Source organism: Ptiloglossa arizonensis, chromosome 13, assembly GCF_051014685.1.
Source record: "Ptiloglossa arizonensis isolate GNS036 chromosome 13, iyPtiAriz1_principal, whole genome shotgun sequence".
NCBI classification, from domain to species: domain Eukaryota; kingdom Metazoa; phylum Arthropoda; class Insecta; order Hymenoptera; family Colletidae; genus Ptiloglossa; species Ptiloglossa arizonensis.
Genome location: NC_135060.1, coordinates 1,815,038 through 1,831,745, shown reverse-complemented (window position 1 = coordinate 1,831,745; position 16,708 = coordinate 1,815,038). Strand labels below are relative to the sequence as shown.

The window sequence follows — 16,708 nt, the reverse complement described above, 5'->3', positions numbered from 1 at the left end:
CTTACATTTCCTTAAAAATTATTGCATAAATAATATAATTGAAGAAACTTTGATAAATGTATGTAATATTTATTTTTATACCTGTTTTAAATCATTTGTAAGGATGTTGTGAATTTATGAACTTTAGCTGAGATGTATTATTTTACAATCATTGTACATTTAAAGGTGACCATCACAAATTAGATAATACATTTAATTGTTATAGAGATATATAGTTCTTACCTTCTTTTCATTTTTAGTTAGAAAAAAATATTAATATTGAAAAGTTTTTTTATACAGTAAGGTATAAATTATGAACAGTTTTATATGCCTAATATTTAGTAGTAATTGTATGAATGTCATATACTCATGATTTATTTGATTTCATGCGTAGAAAGTATTTCCCTGCTATATTTTTGCTTTTATACGACTGACTTAATTGGTCCCGAAATTCTGCTTCCAATCTTGTGTAAGTACCCCCTATTTCAAACAAACAATATGTTTACAATAAAAGCAGTACATACACCAAAATATTAATTCATGAAATAGTAAATAAAAACTAATACCACTTAATTGGTTCTTCTTCCGATTGTGTTTAGTTGATGATTTTACTAATAAAGAAGAATCTGCAGATACTATTTTCATTAGTAATGCTATCATTTGTGAAGCTGTTTTTTCTTCAAATTCTCTTTGATTATCTTGATTGTGCCTTATATTTAAATTGCTGCTCCAAGATCGAGTATTATTTCTGAAAACAATAAAATTTGGTGTCAGTAATTGTGAAATATTTGATGTTAATAAACTTAGATGATCATAAGATTAAATTTTTCAATATGATTTTTATTACTTCCATGTGGTTTGATATTTTGATTTTTTCTTAATCTTATTTTTAGATCTTAAAATAGACCATGCATGAGATTCTTCACTATTATATGAATCATCAATACTACTATCTTCATTTATTGTAACACCATCATCTTCATCGCTATCTGTGACTGAAGATACAATTGATGAAGTATCAGTTACAATAGAAATTTGATGAATTTTTTGCAATGATTTTTGTAAATCTTGTACTTGAGACGATCGTCGAAATCCTGATCCACTCCATATTTTTCCTATATATTTCGTAATTCAATAATTATAAATAGAACATTACATAAAGGATTATTAAAATGAATAGTATCATATAATGTTATAAATTAATTTAAACATCAATGCATGAACTTACCTAAAAGTCCAAGTTTTGGTCGTTGTGCTGTAAGATCTATACCAAGCCACCACATTATATCTTTACACATTAATTTTCCTGATTGAAAAGATGTATCACAAGCTACTAATCTAGTAATTCGTTCTGGAAAAAACAATTGTGGTGGTTCCATTGATATTATTTCTCTATGTGTTGTAAAGATGTTTAATATACTTATATCCTTTTGTGTTCTGATGTCTGGAATATGTTCCTAAATAATAAATAAAAATAATATGCGAGAAATTATGATTGAAACTATAGGAATAATTAATTTGATGTTACACGCAATTAATAATTTACTGTATAGTAATAATAATACTATTTCTGAATAAAAGATACAAATATGCTTATGCATACATACCTTATATTTACAACCTTCATGATTTGATAATACTTCAAATCTATATGCTCGTTGACTACAACATGGATATCTGCCTAAAGGAAATGGCATAGGTCTTTGCTGTTCGTTAATAAAAAACTGTGGAAGTTCTACATGACAACAACACCAATCGATTTGATGAATTGGAAAATATATATTACACTGCATACAAAATAAAAAATGACAATCACCCCATAATCTCCAATAAACTTTACGCCAAGAACGCAACTCCGTTCGAAGAGCAATGATATAATCATTTAAAGTCCACGATAAATCTCTAAATAACATATGACTTATTATAATTATAAGTATTATAATAATAAATCTGAACTTTATAACTATACCTTATATGTTTACTGCGAACATATCCATGATTATCAATTATCATTGCACTTGCAATACATGGTACGTAATTAGAGACTGATTGAATGATACTTTTTCCGCATTTGCTGCATTTAAATAATGTTGCTAAAGAACTGTAATGTCCTCTTCTATTATCTGGCATTACTTCAGCAAGTGACATTATCAATTTACAGAACAATTTACTTTGAATTTTATCTTTTTTGTCTTTTAATGCTTCTACATCTTCATTTGTAAATTGTTCTACTAATCTGTAATGAGATATTAACTTCAATTTTTAAAATACATAATTTTATACAAAAAACATACATGATTTTATAAAAAGTATACAAACAGGCGTCAGCACAAATATATTAAAAATAAAATACCTTGTAAGAAGATTGTCATCTAAACAAGTTAAAATTGTTGATGTTTTTAATATGTCAGACATGTTATCATGACAATATTGCAGACAATTCTCTAAAAGTGGTTCCATTTGTAAAAATGATGCTGACACCATTATTGGAATAACATTACTAGGTTCCAAAATTGGCCATTCAGATTTTTTTATAATATCCTTTTTTACCCATCTCATTAGCCAATCAAAAATTACAATATCGCAATGAACTGATATATCTATTTCTTCTAATTTTTGACCTGCTGTTATATCAGCAAAGTAACGCATTTTTTTTATAAGTAACTTTTGAGGACAATGGAAATTTTTTTTAATATTCTTTTCTTCATCACAAACATGGATTTCCACTTCATTTCTGTATAAATGCAGAATAAATTATTAATAATTCTATAAACAACTGCTAATATCAATGTTAACTTAAATCTAAATTAATAGTAATTATTAAAGCACTTACTCTATTAATTTTTTATTTGTTTTGTTTTTATCTTTTTCTTTATGCATTATATTTGTAATTGTTCTTGGTTCAATAATGTTATTTAAGGAATTGCATTTTTTTATCTCGGTGTTTATGATAGATTTTTTAATAATAGGCTGTGATATTGTAGATTTTGGAATCACATATGGTAATACTGAATCCAATAAACCATCATGCAATATATCACTTAAATTTGTTTTCATTAATGCTATTAAAAAATTTTCTGCACTATCTATAGATCTTGTAACCTTTGTATTTTCTATACTTTCTATAATTTCATTACATTTCTCAACATTGGTTACTAAATTTTGGTCATAACTATGCATCTGTTCATTTGGAACTCCGATAGTATGCATACTATTTTTAACATTAATGTCATATGTTTCAAAGAACATTTTTTCTGTGACATCAGAACTTTTATTTTTATCCATAATATCATTCTTAATGCATATTTCATCAATCATGTTATGGTTCTTGGTTTCAAGGCATACATTAATTTTTGCTAACTTATTCCAATCAAGTTTATTGTCTGTAGTTAACATTGTAGTTAAACTTTCACAATTATTGCCAACTTGATATGCAACTTTCATAAATTCAAAAAACATTCCAATTGTTAATTTTGGATGCTTGTACTCTTGAAATTTATGAAGTATTTCTGATAAGTCTAAAGCATATTTCTATTATTTAATTTAGTCATGATATTTCTATTATTTAATTTAGTCTAATTGTTCTATGTTAAAAGAATAATAAATTTATGAACATAAACAATTTCTTTCGATTAAATTATAGATTATTAAACAAACTTACATAAATATTACATAAAAACTTTCACAAAAATAAGAAAGAAAATATTAGAATAAAATAAAAATTAAGAAATAGGAAAGTGCAGCACTAAACATTGCTATTTGAAGTTGTGCAATATACCAATTGATTTGGACATAAGTACCTTGTGCAGCCGTTGAATCTAATGTTCCCAATAATTTATGTATATTTTTTTTAAAAGAAAGGTCATTAACTTTATTTATTTCCATTTTTTGTAGTAAATTGGAATAAGTATTATGCTTAATGCATACAAGCTACAATAATTATTTGTTGATACTATTTAAATATAAATTTTCTTACCATTGTAAATACATGTATATATGTATATGTACTTACAATGGTATAATATATGTATGTACGTGTACTCATTTGTGTATGCATATGTGCATTGTGTTATATATATGCATACGTATACAATACGCGTATGATACGTGTATGTGTATGTATATATATATATATATATACGTACTTAACAGATGTGAGTTATAATTTTAACTTTAACATGAAGATTTACGTCTGCTGCTCGGAAGTTAGACGAACAGGTTCATAATATTGACAAAACAATTGCATCTCTTCACAAATTTATTCATTCTGCAAATTTACAATAAATATCTACAACTGATACAACAAATAATTAATAGATAATATATACGTTTCAATATTATAAATTATAACCATTCCTGTGTATCCATTATTATAATGAATTATTTAATGTTTCATAATATATGTATAGGGATCACTTAGCATTTTATGAAAGTGAAGTCACGAACCGAAACTGCGTTGCTAGATGAGCCGGTTTCTTCGCGCATGCGTCCGCTAGTAATGGAAACAGCGACGTGTTTCCATTATATCTAACGTTGGTGGACAGCAGGTCAAATAAATTTATTTTGTACAATTTCATAATTGCATTTATACACTGTTCCATTTTACTTTTTACTCTTTATTAATTTTCTAAAAGTAAATAATTTTCATAAACAGCCAACCAAGTGGTTATACGACATACTTTTTCACTTGGAACACTGTACCGATGCCGTATTCGATGTACTTGCCCCCAAAACTCGGCCCTGCCCGATCTATCTAATCATTGTCATAACCTTACCACAAATACAGCATCTAATTTTTCATTTTATATTGGTACTACCAGTTGTTTGTACGATATTTAGCGTTGCATCAATTGCACTTTAATAGTTATTAGTACTGATGGTTTAATATTTTAGACGGAAGGATGTAATATGAATTAAATATTATTGAAAAGAATTATATCTTTGAAAAACAATAAAAATGGTTTTAATTGGTGTTTATTGTTACAGTATTTCAGTTTAGATAAGCATGTAAACCCGTACTGTTTACTTAAGTAGGTGTTATAACATCAATGTTGTCTCATTTACACTTAAAGACAGTGTAAAAGTATTCATCGATGTTATAATTTCGATGTAAACCAAATTTTACTAGCATCCAGTGTCAGAAGTTGAAAGTTATAATTTAATATCAAACTTCGCCTAAATCGGACCATGTAAACATAGTCTGAAACAAGTCATTTTTGTGACATAATAACTTATAATAGTTGTGTCACTAATGTTTTTTTCTTTTCTTTTTTCTTAAATACATGTATATAACAAAATAATTTATACAAAAATAGTTGTTATTTAAAAATAAAACATTTTAAACATAAAATGCAAAAAATAGAAAAATGAGAAAACATACGATCGAACGATAAACAACGTATATATCTAAGAACGATTAAAATTTCGACAACCAATTTGAAAAACACGTTTTCGAGATAAACACAATCAAACCTGTCAAATAATACGCTTGTGTTTACGTTAATATTTCATAATTTCGTTATTTTTTCTAATTTTAAAATAGAATTTCAAGAATATATTCGTAACACTTACAATGTCGCATTGTAAGATTTAAACTGATTCAAAATTTAATATTACTTACACAAGTATTTTGGGCAAAGATTCTATTATTTTATTGTACTTTATTTATTTTATTTCGTTTTGTTATCGTTGTAACATAACAAACATCAAGCGGCATCAATGTTGAACAGTTAAGGCTAATCCTCAGCTTTGAGCCTAAAAAGATCCAGGCGTGGCACAGCATGGGTTAAGTAGTTAAACTTTGAAAAAGTTTAATTAAAAAATTACAAACAATTGTAATTATATATTTTGTTAATATAATTAAAAAAAGAATTATTTACAACAAAAATATTTTTTTAGATTTTTATATTTCATGTAACTAATGTTACTAGTAAATAACTAGGAAAATTATCTTTATCAAACGTTGTTTCGTAAATTCCGAATTATATTGTTCATCCTTTTGAACGAACTATAATTAAATAAATCTATGGATTAAATGCTATCCAAACAGTGAATTCCATACTCATTTAACGAAAAAGAACGGTTCTACTACAATACTAATTATTTGAAATATTATTGATATTGGGCTTGGTATTTAGATAAATCTTTTTTCTATATTCTTCTATTTTCTTTTATTTATACAGGAATTTTTGTTATCTTTTAAACGTGTGGCTACATTTTTTTTAGAATTGAAAATGCTATACATATGTGTGTGACAGATGCAACGAAGTAGTGAACAGTAGTGAATGTGTATTCCGTGTGGGGGCGTATGATATATAATAGAATTTCATTAATACATTTTCTAACTGTAAACGAAACGTTGAAGTTACTTGTAACGGTTTCTTTCTAAAATGTTTAATTATTATTGTCTGCAATTTATTAGTTTTGTATAGAACAAATTATGCAGAATAAATATAAGGTACTGTGAAAAAAAGGACATGCAGTAATTTTTTCACCACTTGTTAGAGGAATTAATACAATTGCTTTTATAATTATGGGTAAGTTTAAAATATTTATACACATGTTGAAAAGTATTTTACATTTCATTTGTTTTAGAAGATTCTATGGAAGCACAAAAATGGCAACAGCATTTATCTTTATTGCGAGAACAATATGTTAATTTATATAATGCAAATACTGAACTTCAACGTGAATATGCTATTGCTACTGCAGATAAACAAGAATCTGGATTTATAGGAAGGCTCTTGGCAACAATAGCATCATTGTATGGTCAACATCGTTACAGGTCTATAATATTTTGAAAACAGAGTTTTATATCTAAACATTATACTTAATACATTTTTTATTTTATAGTGATGTAATTATTAAATTAATGAATCAAGAAATACCTGCACATAAATTTATACTGTCTGCTAGAACAGACTTTTTCAATGATTCAGTACTTTCTGAACTAACTATTTTAGGTAAAATGATAAAGAGTTAATAGAAATACATGGAAGGTAGTTATATATACACAAATAAGTCCTGAGCATATATTTGTAGATTGGACTCATTTGGACTCCAGTGTTGGATTAGTATTGTTAAAATGGATTTATACAGGAAAAGTGTCACAAGAAAACTTAACATTGGATTTAATGAGAGCAGCATCTAATTTTCAATTGCTAGAATTAGTTGAGCAATGTGAGAAGTATTTAATTGGAATTGTAGGACTCAAAGATTGTGTACAATTGTATGCAGCTGCTGAAGAATTAAATGCCCAAAAATTAAAAGAACATTGCAGTTCTTTGATTTCAGCACATTGGGTAAGATAAAACCAATATCTGTTAATTTTTGTAAGCACTAATTACAAAATAATTTTATTAAAATTTTGTGCATTTAGGAAGATTTAACTGGAGAAGATTTTAAAGAAATGCCTGGTTCATTGTTATATAAATTATTACAAACAAAAAGTAAATACCCGTTACATGCTGCTGTTCGTTTAATGAGGGAGGATGTGGTTTTTTTATATTTAGTGGAAAATAATTCAGGGGTAAGTTAATATATTAGTAAGATTTTAAGTTGATATAAATTTTATTTATTCTTATACAGTAGATGTTACATTAAAAATGTGACATAACAAATTTATAAAGATTTTATGTTGATGATTATATTTTGATTGTTTCGTTTTACAATTTTTGCATTTCAATAAATCAAACATACAAATTTTCACAGCCTGCTTTAAATACTTTTTATTATTATATTGTAAATGTTAATACTCACAACTTCTCTTAATATTAATTCAATTTCTTCATATTCTGCAGACAAAAAATGTGCTGCAATATCACTCAATTTGTTAAATAAACATTCTAGCATATAAAAGTATTATTTCAGTTTATTTATTTAAATATTTTATATCACATGTTCATTATATTTGTAAATTATGACACTTTAATAATCATTTATTCTCAATGTGGAACTAGAAGGAAAAGTAATTTTATAAAAATAGTCTTATAATGATAAGTACTTAGAATACAAAGTTTATATCAGCTTTGCAAATAGTAATATTACTATTGATACAAAAATATGATATACATTCATGGTTTCAATTGATCGTGATGAATTGCATAAATGAAAACTACAAAAACAGTATTCTGGTGGACCTCCTGGTGCTCCTCTGTCTTCCCCAGTAAAACAACCTTCTTCATAAGCTGTTTTTACAATTTCTTCTTTATCTTGCCATTTATTATCTACATAACTATAGACGGGAACTGTACGTTTTTGAGACGCACAATCTCTTTCCACGGCTGTGATTATAGATGCTGTCAAAGATGATGAAGCAATAATACTTCAATAATACATTAAATTTATAATGCTTTTTTCAATTTACAATTTAAAATAAAATAAATATTAACTTACTTCTTAACTTGAAGTTAATAGTTTTTTTCCTGCAAAGTGTTGATGAAGGACAATATACTTGAAATCGGGCACTTCCATCGAATTGCGAACATAGCAAATCAGTTTCTTCGTGTCCTGATTGTGGTGCAAAACATTTGAAGCATGAAATACCATCTGCAGTTATTGGTATTATTGTATCTAGAAGTGTTAAATAGTTTCATAATTTAAAAATGCAGTTCAATATTTGATAGTAATTTTGATATCAAATACATTAAATGTAAAGTAAATGAATAAACTTTCTTATATAAGGTTAAAATGTCCTAAATGTGTACATACACAAAAAAATTGCAGCAATTAATACACTTTGTCCTGACTTTATTTGGAAAGTCATCTCATTTATGTTTGAATTAAAATCAATTAGTAGTAAAACATTTATATTTATTTTAAAAGAATATGTTCTTTTAACATTGTTTATGCCTGTTATTGGACAATTTTCATATATATTTATTTCATTTTCTGTGTTACAGCTTTAACGTTCAATTCATCATCATCATTATACAAACCTGAAACAATTTAATTAATTAAAGATAAGATCAATTTTATAAAAATATATTACTAACACTTTTGAGACCATTAATATACAAACTATAATTTCTTAATTTTTACATAATTCATTATTTCTTTCAGTATAATTACATAACATTTTTTTGTTAAATGCAATTTATAAAAAAAAATGTTATATTTTTTATATAACTTTTTGTACAGATAAAAATTAATCAATTACAATTAATTTTTTCATCTTTAATATATTTTTTATTTATTTGTAATTTTACAAAACTTATTTAATAAAATTGTAGATTTAGATATTTTTACTTTAGCATTAGAACTACCGGTAGTGAATGTATTACTATTTGTATCAGACCATGTACATATCTTCGAAGTTAGATGGTGAAAGACCAATTTACAAGTACTGTTAGTTGTCTATTTTAATAATTGCCCATGAATATTGTAGACAATATCACCGTTAATGTTTAAGTAATTTTAAAAAGAAGTTCAAAACAAGTCAAATTGACCCCTTTGGTAGTTCTAGTGTTAAGTATTAGTAGATTATGATTAGAATTAATTATATTATCTTAAAGAAAAATATAATAATGCTGAATCAATTTTATTCTTAAATAGACAATTGCAGAAATATTAAAAATGAATTATTAGTTATTACTACACAATAGATCAATTTTAGTCAATAAATATCTATTTTATTTCATATATTACAAGCATCAATACATGTAATGTAACTTTGAAATAAGGAAAAAAATGTTTGCAAAATTAATATATTAAAGAAGCGATTAATTTATTAAACAAACAATTACAAGATCAAAAGTGTTTATTATTAATAAAAGAAATGGACTTACAAATCTAAGGTGTTTATGTTTCAAACAAAAATTGATGTTTGAATATATAAAAACTTTTGAAATTCGTGATTAAATTTTTAAAAATTGTTTAAAATATGATAAAAAACTCTGTATCTACGCTTCACATCCAATTCTTGAGTGAGGCATTATTCAATTGTACACTGACACTCGATTCCAATAACACTTTATTAACATTCACCAAATGTCACATTACATCAGAATTTTGATTAATCTTTCGCTATTCTGCGAGAACACGTACTCTTGTGGTTGGAAGTTGATTGTGGTTAGATGACTGTATCATACGCCACGTCATGTCCTTTCTATCCTTTACAGCCACGCTTTCTGTTATATCGAAACGTAATCTTTATATTCTTTTCCGCTTACTTTTCTATACTGATGTTTATATTCCTGAACACGAAAAATATGTAGGTACCGCTACATGTACATACGCATACATCCGCTGGGCGTATGCGCAGTATGCTACCAAAATAGTGGTTCTCAACCTGTCTTTTATATGTTACGAAAGTTTGAAATAAAAAATCTCATTAAAATTTGATAAATGCAATTCCATTAGTTTAATTACTAAGTTAACTACATGAGCAAAATAAAAAGGTTTAATATTTTTTGTCACAAATACGGTGGTTAATATCAATTCTTAAAATTTATAACACATTTCAAATAATACATGTTGTATATACAGAAAGTAGAGTTTAAAAATTGTTAATATCTTAGAGTCTTATTAGAACTCTATTTCCAACTTGTAGCAGATCCTCTTTTTGTTTTAAAATTTGATTAAATTTTTTTCTTTCATTTTTTTGTATGCTATATACAATTAAAGCACTATTAAATTAGAATAATAAATATTATAGAACACATCATTGGCTACATAATGCATTGATTATTTTATTATTTTTGTTGTGTTTTAGTTACCAAAGGCTGTTAATGCCATTGATCATAAGGGGGAAGTGCCTTTAGAAGTTGCTTTAAAAACACGTCAACCATCATTAGCCCGTATTTTGGTGGGACATGGAGCTGATTTAAGTGCAAAAGATTCAAGAGGTCTTTCTTTACTACAAGCTGCAATTTTCAAAGGAGATTCTTATTCTGCAGAATTTATAATAGAGCAATTGGAAAATAATGGTAATACACAACAATTATGTGATACTATAAAGATTACAGGAAATATACGGGAACTAAAAAATCCTGAGGAACTTGAAGGATGTACTGCTTTGCATTTGGTAACAAAGCATAAGACTGAAAATATGATAGCAATCGGATCTCGTTTACTTCAAGCTGGTATTGACCCTAATTTACAGAATCATAAAGGATGGTACAATTTCTTAGTAATTTCTATGTTTCTAAGTAAATTTTTAATATCTTTACTATTACAACTTTCTATTTTATAGGACTGCCTTGCATAGCTGTATATTGGAAAGGAACGAATCTCTTTTTGATATTTTGCTAGAATGTCAAAACATACATTTAGATAAAACTACTAATGAAAATGATACTCCATTGTGTATTGCAATGAAAATAGATCCATTCAGTGAATCCTTTGCTATGAAACTTTTATCTAAGGGTGCAACTCCCAATCCTGTATACAAAAATACAGACGATACTTTGCTACATGTTCTGACCAGAGAATGCAAAGAAAAAGCAGCATTATTTTTAATTGATTATTGTAAGGATAATTTAAGGAAAAAAAATAAGGATGGATGTTTAGTTTTACACGAAGCTTGTAAAGTTGGTTTGAGAAATTTTACCCAAGCTTTATTAAAAAATGGTTTTCCAGTGGATGAAGTTACATTTTCTACTGGTGATGCACCAATACATTTTGCTGTTTCAAATTTATATTTTGATATTGTAATCGAATTATTAAATACACCTAATTCAAAATCTCAATTAAATTTAAAAAATAATGCAAATGAAACGCCTTTGAGCTTAGCTATAAAAGCTCCATTCAAGAAAGGTAAAGATATTGTTTTGGCTTTAATAAAAGCTGGAGCAAATATTAATCAATGTAATGAAGAAGGTTTGACATTGTTGCATCAAGCAATACTAAAAGAAGATTCAGCAACAGCTATCTTTTTATTAGAAAATGGTGCAGATATGAATGCTAGGTAAATATTACTACATATGGTAAGGATAAAATCGTTATACAATCGGATAAGGGGCAATTCTTCGTAAAAACACAAGTCAAAAATATAGAACAAACGTTTCTGTTTTCAAGTTTTCTTTTTGAGAAAATTTAATTAAAAAATCTATGAAGTACAGTACTTAATGAGTTTATGGAAACATTCTATAAATTGTATATATTTACTGTGTTTACATAATGTTGTAATATATTTATTGTATTTACATAGTGTCTACAGAACTTCACAAATGACAAAGTTAAAGAAAATATGATATAATTGGTGAAAATGTTAACTCTATTGGTATAAGACAGCTGTGCCCATCAAATTAAATATATGTACATAGATTCTACCTAAAGGCTAAAAATTTTCAATGGGCTGAAGATTTTTATGTATTTGTAATACATTATGTGTGTAATACATATAGTTTACTATCGATTTATTTATTAAAAACTGTAACTGAAAAATTTGTCAATGTTAATTGTTAAATTATCAATGTCTCTTTGAAAAATCATTACACTGTGTAATAAACCGCGTCGAAAAAAATATATTCTATAATTCCCAATTTAGTTTTACACAAAAAATCGTATACATAATATTTAGTATTATTTAATCAACAATAATATTTGGAACGTTCTTTTTATTAGGACTGCAAATGGAGAAACTCCATTACAACTTTCTGTACATTGTAGACTGGGTGAAGTTGTAGAGGCTCTTTGTAAAAGAGGTGTAGATACTTCTGTGGGCTGTCCATTGTGGGATGCATTGGATTCAGATCAAGAGGATATAGCATCCACTCTAGTAAAGTATGGAGCTGATACTGATTGTTGGAGTCCTGGTCCAGATGGTTGTCAACAAACATTATTACATAGAGCAATCGATAACAACAAAGAAGATATTGCACAATTTCTTATAAGAAGGTATGCAATACATTAAAATACACAATTAATATTCAAAATTATATTATAATTTTAAAACAATATTTATTTTAGTGGCTGTGATTTAAATGCTCCAAGGAGACTGGGTCCAGATGGTACAGGAGGTGATGAAGCAAGGGACGAATGTACTCCATTACATTTATGTTGTCAATGGGGTTTAGAACAAGTTGTTCAAACACTTATTGAACATGGAGCTGATGTAAATGCTCGAGATGCAGAAGGCAAAACTCCAGTTCACATAGCCATACAAAACCAGCACTCACAAATTATTTCTTTGTTGCTTTGTCATCCTAGTATAGATTTAAATAAACAAGATAAAAAAGGTTTGACACCATTTGCAACAGCTTTAACATTTCGAAATAATAAAGCTGCACAAGCAATATTGGAACGACTACCTAAAGCTGCTGAACAATATGATAATAAGGGCAGAAACTTTTTACACACTGCCATTCAGAGTAATGACATGGAAAGCATTTTGTTCTTATTATCTATACAGGTGAACATTCGTAATGTACATGAATTTGAGATTATTATATCGTAAATATTGAAGAAATATTTAGAAAATCAAACAAAAAACACACATGTAATTCAATGATTTTTATTTTGTAGGTAGATGTAAATTCCAGAGTTCATGATGTTACACAAACTCCACCTTTACATCTTGCTGCTGTTTCCGGAAATGAAATATTGGTACGAAGTTTAATTTTGGCTGATGCGCGTGTTAATGATACGGATGCAAATAGAAATACTGCATTACATGCTGCTGCAAAAGCAGGTCATGCTACAGTTGTATCTGCTTTATTGCAGGTAATATAAAGTAATTTACATATTTGTGAGAAAAAATAATATTGAAATGTTCCTTTTTTTATAATACAAATATATTTTTTTATGTAATTAAAGTACAATGTAAAATAATAAAATTTGTTTTTTTTCTATAGAACAACATCAAGTTTGATGCAGTAAATGCAGATGGTGACAATGCACTTCATGTAGCTGTAAGAGAAGGTCATGTTTCAGTAGTAAGAACACTTTTGACTGAATGTACGTTGGATGCAGAAGCAGTAAATCTTAAAGGCAGAAATCCCTTACATGAATTAGCCAGGTGCGGGAAAGATAACGCTGCAACTATCTGTGAACTTTTCTTGGAATGTATGTCACAATATCCAGTAAATAATGCAGGTAAAGAATGAAGTATTAAAATATCTTATTGAAAGATATACATGTTTTCACTATTAAAATAAAAATGCGTTTATCTTGAAATTTGTGTTTAATATTGCATAGTATTTTATGTGATTTCAATTTTTTATTTATATATTTGTTAATTAACTCTTTGACTATGAAAAGCATATTATGTGTACACTCTCTCAAAGTGGACAATCATTTACAAAGAATATATGTGTATACTCTTCATAGTGTTTGTACAAAACATTGTAAGTACTACTGTAGTACATATGATGTTAGTTTATGTGTTGAATTATCTTGTCAAATTGATTCAAACATTGATTATTAAATTACTTTTTTTATATAAAACTGTATATTTCACAAACAGTAGAATGTTCCATAATCCTTACTCATATACTGTGAGTATATTTTAGTTTCAAGCGCATCATAGTCATAAAGTTAGTAATTGAGCAAATTTTATGACAAATTATATTAAAATAAATATTCATGTTTAAGATTTGGATGGTAATACTCCACTCCTGATTGCTTACATGAAAGGCAATGGTCAGCTTTGTCGTACTCTGGTAAAAGCTGGTGCATGTTTGGGTTCTATGAATAAAGAAGGCATTACAATTTTTAACTATCAAGTAGCTACAAAACAATTACTATACAGACTTCTAGATTCTTTAACGCAAGAAGCACCATGGGCTGACAAAGATCTTTGCTTGGAGTGTGGTACAAAATTTTCTCTTACAATGCGAAAACATCACTGGTACAAAAACTATAAAACGATTATATAACAATATGAAAATGTGTATAGGATTTGTATAAAACTAATTTTAAACATTTTTTTTAGCCGCCACTGTGGTCGAATTTTGTGCAATAAATGTTCTGGTCACGATGTTCCAATTGTAAAATTTCGATTAAATAAACCAGTACGTGTTTGTGCAGTATGTTTTGATGTATTACAAGTAGGTGCTGAGTGAAAAAAGACTTTAATAAAAAAAAACATTCATATGTAAATAAAATAAATGTCATTCCATATGCATTTCTTATAAAAAAATATACTAAATGTCTACATGATTCTATGTCAACCACAGTATGTATATTTTACTGTATTATATAATTATTCTTGTTGAAAATTTGTTAAATTTATAGTTATTAAATTTTAAATACAGATGAAGGAATGTCGACAAAAATTAATGGTCATGAATAAATTATCGTTTATTCCTAGCAGTAATAGTACATCTATAACGTACCAAGTTAATTTATAACATTTTTTAACAAAGATCACATATTTTAATCAAAGTGCAATCTTATTTGAGCTTACTGAAAAGTGTTTCTGCTACACAATGATCTACACATTCTACATAATCAATTAATTCTTCGAGGCATGTTTCCTCTGTATGTTTCCTTGAATTGACACGGTCATTACATGTGTTTAGTTTTTGTTGCATATTAGCGCATGTAGATCGAGCACTACATTTTTCCTGTAGAAAAGATAATTATTTATATATTCTAATATAACTGTTATTACCTAATTGATTTATTATATAACATAAAAAATAATATAAATTTTCTATAAAAACAATTGCTTCATTTAAAATAAGTAACTTTATTATATTATATACCAATTTAAACTGTAATTACAATTGAATTTGAATATACTATCAATGGTAACTGATTAATATTTTTTATCACAGAAAATAATTATGACGGTCCAGAAGAAATTGTTCATACTGTATACTCATACAAATTCCTAAGCTCATACATTTATAATAAAGCAGAAATACACATCAATGTAAATGAATATAAGCTAAGAATAATTAAAAGTAATTTACCATTCAATAATTTATAACATCTTTATATTTAGAAAAAAAATAATATTAATTTTAACAACAGTAACTATGTATATCGAATTTTGAAAAGAGAAATTTTAAATTACTACAATAAGAATATTATATAACAATTTTTACTCACACGAAGTAATTTCTGAGGATCAACTAACTCAGCATCTTCTGCTTTTACAGACGGAATGATACTTTTAAAGAAACTTTGAAAAAGAGACATATTTTTGAATGTAGCGTTTATTTCAGTTCTAGACGAGTATTCTAAATTAATTGAGAATATGCAACGAGTTCCAACGCAGAAATATAGAAATGAAGCAACAGAAAAGTCCGTTTGAGTTGCCTATCTCACAAACACGCCATACTTGATGGCAGTTCAGTAAATTTGCTTTGCCTTAAGGTCCTATTTACATTTTCTGTACTTATCGACAATATACTTATTTTCATTATATACGACAATTAATTAAAGATTCTACGTCGTCTACAAAAAAAAACATTAACATAAATATTAAGTACGCAAAATCAGTTATAACGATAATTTTCAGTTTTTAATCAATATAAGCTGAATAGTATGACATTAAATTGAATACGTAAACAAAAAATAAATATTTTGATAATGTTCCTGTTTTAACTACAATAAATTCACAATTGAAAAAATATATAAAAGAATTGGAAAAATGCCGATTAGAATTATGTTCCATTTCAAATAATTAAATATCACTCTCACTAAAAAGAAGATCAATAAAATGATTTATTAAATTCAAAATCATATTTTATAATTGATTTATATGAATTTTTTATTTTAATTTATTATATATTGTTATAATGGATATGATTCCAAATGACTTATAATATTTATTTATGAA

At 26.7% G+C, this 16,708-nt stretch overlaps 4 protein-coding genes across 10 annotated transcripts; 1 reads left to right on the top strand and 3 right to left on the bottom strand.

Annotated features, from left to right (window-relative positions):
• Positions 1-68: 68 nt before the first annotated feature.
• On the bottom strand, positions 69-4,937 carry LOC143153741 (uncharacterized). Of its 4 annotated transcripts, none has more exons than XM_076325236.1 (11): positions 3,992-4,937; positions 3,780-3,909; positions 2,813-3,497; positions 2,333-2,713; positions 1,949-2,215; positions 1,796-1,881; positions 1,587-1,714; positions 1,208-1,436; positions 827-1,094; positions 546-727; positions 69-459 (listed from the first exon to the last, which is right to left on the bottom strand). In XM_076325236.1, the coding sequence occupies exons 1-11, from the start codon at positions 4,034-4,036 to the stop codon at positions 347-349; spliced, it is 2,514 nt and encodes an 837-aa protein (XP_076181351.1). In that variant the 5' UTR covers positions 4,037-4,937; the 3' UTR covers positions 69-346. The 4 variants fall into 4 exon arrangements, with proteins under 4 accessions (XP_076181351.1, XP_076181348.1, XP_076181349.1 ...); XM_076325233.1 differs by having other exon boundaries at positions 1,587-1,881; positions 3,992-4,246; positions 4,331-4,937; XM_076325234.1 differs by having other exon boundaries at positions 1,587-1,881; positions 3,992-4,246; positions 4,426-4,937.
• Positions 4,938-6,055: 1,118 nt separating this feature from the next.
• On the top strand, positions 6,056-15,506 carry LOC143153847 (rabankyrin-5). 3 transcript variants are annotated; one of them, XM_076325455.1, is made up of 13 exons: positions 6,056-6,515; positions 6,577-6,763; positions 6,832-6,941; positions 7,021-7,280; positions 7,358-7,507; positions 10,691-11,094; positions 11,171-11,884; positions 12,544-12,816; positions 12,889-13,345; positions 13,444-13,641; positions 13,773-14,013; positions 14,512-14,767; positions 14,852-15,506. In XM_076325455.1, the coding sequence occupies exons 1-13, from the start codon at positions 6,512-6,514 to the stop codon at positions 14,979-14,981; spliced, it is 3,384 nt and encodes a 1,127-aa protein (XP_076181570.1). In that variant the 5' UTR covers positions 6,056-6,511; the 3' UTR covers positions 14,982-15,506. The 3 variants fall into 3 exon arrangements, with proteins under 3 accessions (XP_076181570.1, XP_076181569.1, XP_076181571.1); XM_076325454.1 differs by having other exon boundaries at positions 6,574-6,763; positions 14,852-15,505; XM_076325456.1 differs by having other exon boundaries at positions 6,059-6,515; positions 6,574-6,763; positions 12,889-13,330; positions 14,852-15,504.
• Positions 7,832-10,231, bottom strand: LOC143153849 (uncharacterized). Of its 2 annotated transcripts, none has more exons than XM_076325457.1 (4): positions 9,765-10,231; positions 8,689-8,915; positions 8,374-8,550; positions 7,832-8,276 (listed from the first exon to the last, which is right to left on the bottom strand). In XM_076325457.1, exons 2-4 carry the CDS (start codon positions 8,741-8,743, stop codon positions 7,996-7,998), a joined length of 513 nt encoding a protein of 170 aa, XP_076181572.1. In that variant the 5' UTR covers positions 8,744-8,915; positions 9,765-10,231; the 3' UTR covers positions 7,832-7,995. The 2 variants fall into 2 exon arrangements, with proteins under 2 accessions (XP_076181572.1, XP_076181573.1); XM_076325458.1 differs by having other exon boundaries at positions 10,024-10,231.
• Uqcr-11 (Ubiquinol-cytochrome c reductase 11 kDa subunit) lies at positions 15,202-16,210 on the bottom strand. The gene is made up of 2 exons (XM_076325459.1): positions 15,976-16,210; positions 15,202-15,485 (listed from the first exon to the last, which is right to left on the bottom strand). Exons 1-2 carry the CDS (start codon positions 16,063-16,065, stop codon positions 15,312-15,314), a joined length of 264 nt encoding a protein of 87 aa, XP_076181574.1. The 5' UTR covers positions 16,066-16,210; the 3' UTR covers positions 15,202-15,311.
• Between the last annotated feature and the right edge of the window lie 498 nt (positions 16,211-16,708).